Source organism: Diadema antillarum, unplaced genomic scaffold (assembly GCF_040938485.1).
Source record: "Diadema antillarum isolate AM-2024a unplaced genomic scaffold, OU_Dant_1.0 scf00000099, whole genome shotgun sequence".
NCBI classification, from domain to species: domain Eukaryota; kingdom Metazoa; phylum Echinodermata; class Echinoidea; order Diadematoida; family Diadematidae; genus Diadema; species Diadema antillarum.
In genome coordinates this window covers 3,449,285-3,455,020 of record NW_027270988.1, presented here as the reverse complement: position 1 = coordinate 3,455,020, position 5,736 = coordinate 3,449,285, and the positions used below count along the sequence as shown (strand labels likewise).

The following is a 5,736-nucleotide window of genomic DNA, read 5'->3' as shown; positions in this document are numbered from 1 at the left end:
TTTTGGGATATCTCAGTCATTTCAAAACTAATTCTCATCAAAAAACTTGTAATTCCTCTTACAATTGATTGTATGTTCTTCAATACTTCATATAAGTGGTTTCTGTACATCTCATAAAAGGTTACAACCTGAATCTCCATCTCAACCAAAACTATACAATCCCTTAAATGGTGGGGATAAAGAAGTTTTGCATCCAAAGGAAGTTGATAATGTGGCAAGTTTTAGTGGAATGTTCAGTAATAGTGCTTGCGCACATGGTGTTCAGAGAAGTCCAGCTTGAACGTTTTATACGAGAGCACAGTAACATGAAACATCATTGTATACATTATTACCCTTCATTTGAACCGGTAAAAGGGGGAGCATTTATGGCGTTATTAATAATAATGGTCAAAGGTCCTATTCTGTATAAAAGTGTTTGAATATAACGAACGTGTTCTGCTCTTTATCTTGAGAACAATAAACGTAGACCCAACACACACGACTTTAATCTGTCACTACACGTTGAAAACTCCCATTGATTCACGTGGGCCCCATCCCGGAGAAATTAGATACCAGTCCAAATATCATTAGGAAAATAGAAGTTCTTTCTCTGTTAATTTCAAATATTGCCTTTGAGGATGGAAGGGAGGGAGGACGTGAGGAAGCTTGCGGACCGCACGATGGCCGCTGGGCAGGCGAGCGGAACAGCCACCAACTCGATGGCCCCGGCGGTGACCGAGGAAGGAAAAGGGACACGCGTGTTCCTCTGGTGTATTCCCCGGTCAGTCTCCACGGCGTTGACGAAATGTTTGAGCTTCATCGACGGTATGGAAGTCTGGCTCGCTCCCTACCTCTACTGTAAACTGACGATGGTGGAGTTGAAGCACGCAACGGGACGAGATATTCCCATGGAGCTGGACGGAAACGAGGAGATCTTCGGGACGGCAACCGAACTAATCCGGCGGTTGTTAGGCACCAACGTCCAGACTGACCGCATCGTGTAAGAACGAGAGATATTTTAGTCAAGAAATGCACGAATATATTTGAAGAGTTTGTTCGCAAAAACCGATAAGTCCATTTTTGAAGATTTTGAAGTTCGGTCTCTGTCATAAAGTACAAAATAATACCTTTTAAATGATATATTGGTCACTACATATAAAGGTACATTTTTGAAGTTATGGTCAAAGGAAGAAAAATTTTCTTATTATTCTCTTTATTTTTCTTGACCTTTCATCGCAAATATCTCCATTTGGCAAATATGGACTTATCGGTTTTTGAGAACAAACTCTTCATTTGATTTTCAAAATGTGTGTGTATCTGGCGGAAAGTAAATAAAACTTGATTTTCTACATTTTAAAACATTGTAATTGTTATAACTGCATTCGTTAGTACTGACTCATCAGTAATTGTGATTATCGTCAGACTCGTAGCTCATCATCATGTGATTCGAAAATATCGGTATTTATAGCTATGGCGAAATCTTTTTGACGTTACACTATGCATAGTATAGGTTACAAATGCATAAATTCTTATGGTGTACAAAATTCCGATCATCACGGTGAGCCGCCCCCCCCCCCCGAAGAAAAAGAAAAAAAATCAGTAGGACATGACAGTCGAAATACCATGTACCACATCAACTTGTTCGATTCAACAGAAAGAGCAGATGTAAATGAAACGGAACCTCAAAGCTGCAATAATTCTCTTTAAAACCTTTATCATTGAATTTTCATAATCATTAATTTCTCCTTAACTTTTTTTTTACGATATTTATTGTCAGATATTCGAATGTGAAGGAACAGCTAGAATCGTCGCGAGGGAAGCACGTATTCGTCAAGGACGTAGCCTTTGATATGGATGAGAAAACCCGAAGCTACCTGCCCAGGGGATACCGCCACACCTTCCTCATCAGGTCGCCCGAACGCACCCTTTACTCCTTTCGAAACACCTACTTAAACCACCTCCGCGAGCAAGGTATTCTATCGGAGAGCGCCACGACCACATTCAATCTCAAGCGGGACTGCTTTCACATGAGCCGCGGCTACTACGTCAAAGATATCTACGACATGTGGAGCTACGTCCGCGACGAAATCGATCCGAATCCCATCGTGATCGACACCGACGATCTCCTGACCAACCCCCGGGAGATGCTCCGGAAATACTGCGAGCTCGTTGGTCTTCCGTTCAGTGAGTCCCTGCTCCAGTGGGACGCCTCGCTGGACATCATTAAGACGTGGCGGCAGTGCGCCGACGACCAGATCGTACACATGGCCGACTTCTACGGACGCGCTATGCACAGCTCTTCCTTCCTGCCACCCAGCGACCCTGTACCTCGAGAGAAGATGACACACGACGTCATTGAGGGTATCGAGGAGACCATGAAGTACTATCAGGAGATGTACGGACATCGCATTAGACCATAATGATTTTCCAGCTTCAAGAAGTATCATGACCGTTTACACATTACTATAAAAAAGTGTGGAAAGAAATTCGATGCAGTGCACTCCCGTTTTAACGAACACAGCTATGACGAAATTCCAGTTACGACGAAATATAAAGACCCAGGCATTACCCGCTCTATGTTTCTTATTGTTTATTTATTCAGATAACCCAGGTCGAAATTCCCATAGAAACCAGTAGAGCTAAAACCAGTAGAATTCTACTGGTTTGTACGGGTTCAGTGGAGACCGATTTTCTACTGGTTTCAATATGGAAAGTGAAATAAAACCAGTAGAAAACCAGTAGGAAATTTGTACTGGAACCAGTAGCAGACCAGTAAGAATTCTTATTGGAACCAGTAGAAACCAGTAGAAATGCTTGATTTAAACCAGTAGAATCCAGTGAAGACCAATGAAAACTCTCAATGAAACCAGTAGAAATCTCAACAAAACCAGCAGAAATCTTAACAAAACCAGTAGAAAACCAGTAGAAACCAGCAGGATTTTTTTACTGGAACCAGTAGAAATCTCAACAAAACCAGTAGAAATCTCAACAAAACCAGTAGAAATCTCAACAAAACCAGTAGAAATCTTAACAAAACCAGTAGAAAACCAGTAGAAACCAGCAGGATTTTTTTACTGGAACCAGTAGAAATCTCAACAAAACCAGTAGAAATCTCAACAAAACCAGTAGAAACCAGCATGATTTCTTACTGGAACCAGTAGAAATCTCAACAAAACCAGTAGAAATCTTAACAAAACCAGTAGAAAACCAGTAGAAACCAGCAGGATTTCTTACTGGAACCAGTAGAAACCAGCAGGATTTCTTACTGGAACCAGTAGAAACCAGCAGGATTTCTTACTGGAACCAGTAGAAACCAGCAGGATTTCTTTCTGGAACCAGTAGAAACCAGCTGAATTTCTTACTGGAACCAGTAGAAACCAGCATGATTTCCTACTGGAACCAGTAGAAACCAGCAGGATTTCTTACTGGAACCAGTAGAAACCAGCAGGATTTCTTCTGGAACCAGTAGAAACCAGCAGGATTTCTTACTGGAACCAGTAGAAACCAGCAGGATTTCTTACTGGAACCAGTAGAAACCAGTAGGAATTTCTACTGGAACCAGAAGAATGCCAGTAGATTCCTTACTGAAACCAGAAGAAACCAACAGAATACCAGTAGATGTTGTACTGGCCCCAGTAGAAACCAGAAGAAATTCCTACTGAACCAGTAACAGCATGTACCAATGCATTTGGAAGAAGAACTTGCACTTCAAGTGACTCCCATTATAACGACATCTTCAGGACCGACAGTTTTCTTTTTGTTACATTAAAATGTTGTTACAGCTCAACAATGCAAGAAAGAACATTGTAAATGTAGTACAGTTGTAAATACAGGTAATTTAAGGACCTGATTTTTTACTTTTTTGATACATTGCAAAAAAGTTTCCATAGAACCATGTCCAATATAATGGATGTGCACTAGTAGTACAAATTCTTCTTCAAATCAGCAAAAACAAACAAACAAACAAAACCCTATTTGTAATGGTGCCACCAGACATCAACTAATGTACAGTACTAACCAATTTTCGACTGAATGAGACATACCTGAATGTTCAAAATTAAGAATGCATACATGTACACAACACATGCCACACAAATTCACACTGCATTTGTATGCATACATTAATCAAAACATGAGACTTCTATCACACACTGTAAGTCTGGAGTAAATACAGTCTTAAGTTGAGGAAATTTTATTACAGGTCAATGGATGATAATCATATTACATGAGTACATTACATTTCAAAGTATTCATTATTCAGATTACTTTTTTTTTCACCATGTTGTTTTGCCAAGCCAAAGAATTTTTATTTCAGTTAACAAATTCGTTCAACTGATTATGTGACAGGAATTTTTGTTTTTGAAAGACAAATAAGGCCTCGACAGGTATTTGAAAAAAAAAAAAACATGTTAATTTGTATTACATCAAAAATACAAGGTTTACATTCCTGTCATTGAGCACTTTCCATATGCCCCATTTGTTTGTTAAAGCGATAACTTAAAGATGATTACCCTAATCATAGAAAATGTTCATCTGAAAGGATGCAAAACTCATACGTACACAAACAAACTTAATAATAAAGATATTAAACTGATGGCATGACAAACAAAACTTCACTTGACAAAACAAAATACAGCATTGGTGGTTGGCAAAGAATAGATATTCATAATTATGTGTGTAAAATAAACCATGCTGTCTTGCTGGCATCATCCAGGTACATACATCTACGGTACATACACAGATAACACTAACAGCATCGATCATAGATAGAGTTAAAAAAAGCGGCACCAAAATGGGATTGGATATTGTAGGTAAGAGGCAATGAGTAAAAAAAAAAAGAAGAGGAAAATAAACAAATAAACAAATTCATAGTCACATCTGAATGTAAGTTTACAGAATAGATTTCAATTACCAAAATGCTCACGCATGCTTGGCAGCTCATTTTATGTTAGTTAACAGCCTTTCAAAAACATAAGAGAACCTCATGTCAAGGACCTAAATACCACGATTCACCTGTAATTACCTGTTTGAGTGCATATCACCTTTCTTACTATATTGTAATTATACACAGCCCTGTCCCTTTGCTGCACACAGCATTTGGTTGGGCTAGTTTCTTTCTATAATAGGTCCTTGTTCTGTCAGCTGGAAAGTGGTATGCACAATCTGTGAGGTTTAATGTCTAATAGTAGTCATAGATTTTTCACAATAAGTCAAGAGTCTTCACCTGGGACCTGATAAAATCATTATCATTTGCAAACTGGCAGGTCTGCAAGTTGCAAGGTTACACTAATTTAATTTAAAAAAAAGAAAGAAAATGCATCAAACTGAACATTACCCATTTGACCATTTAAAATAAAAAAGAAAAAAATACAATGTACACCGTTGCATGATTCAATTACACAACTTTGAGCACAAACAACACAGCATGGACGCGGCAGGTTTTGCACTTCAAGCTCACACCCGTTAGTCTTTTTATCCGATAGCAAGTACAGCTATACTGTGTTATTGTCCAAGTTAGTCCTCACCTAATCCTTTGCCATCAGTACAGCGCAGGAATCTTCCCCTCCTCGACCAGCACAGCAACTCTCTTTTGCAAAATGATAAAATACTGTACATGAACTAAGTATATGCTGACTTTCTTGCAGTTTATACTTGTACCCATCATGAATGTAAAGATACACTGTAGCACAGAAGATCACCCAAGCCCAGTCATCTGGTTCTGACATACATGTATGTACTAAACTTGTACATTGTACA

General features: G+C 39.0%; 1 protein-coding gene across 1 annotated transcript; it reads left to right on the top strand.

The window, feature by feature from the left end:
- The first annotated feature begins 617 nt into the window (after positions 1 to 617).
- LOC139718789 (uncharacterized) lies at positions 618 to 2,399 on the top strand. Its single transcript, XM_071630254.1, has 2 exons — positions 618 to 979; positions 1,757 to 2,399. The coding sequence occupies exons 1-2, from the start codon at positions 618 to 620 to the stop codon at positions 2,397 to 2,399; spliced, it is 1,005 nt and encodes a 334-aa protein (XP_071486355.1).
- Positions 2,400 to 5,736: the final 3,337 nt, after the last annotated feature.

Bases quoted from the DNA above. Each gene is read 5' to 3' on its own strand.
- LOC139718789 (XM_071630254.1), top strand. From the start codon at position 618: ATGGAAGGGAGGGAGGACGTGAGGAAGCTTGCGGACCGCACGATGGCC. The intron at 980-1,756 runs GTAAGAACGAGA...ATTTATTGTCAG, and splicing joins GTCCAGACTGACCGCATCGT to ATATTCGAATGTGAAGGAAC.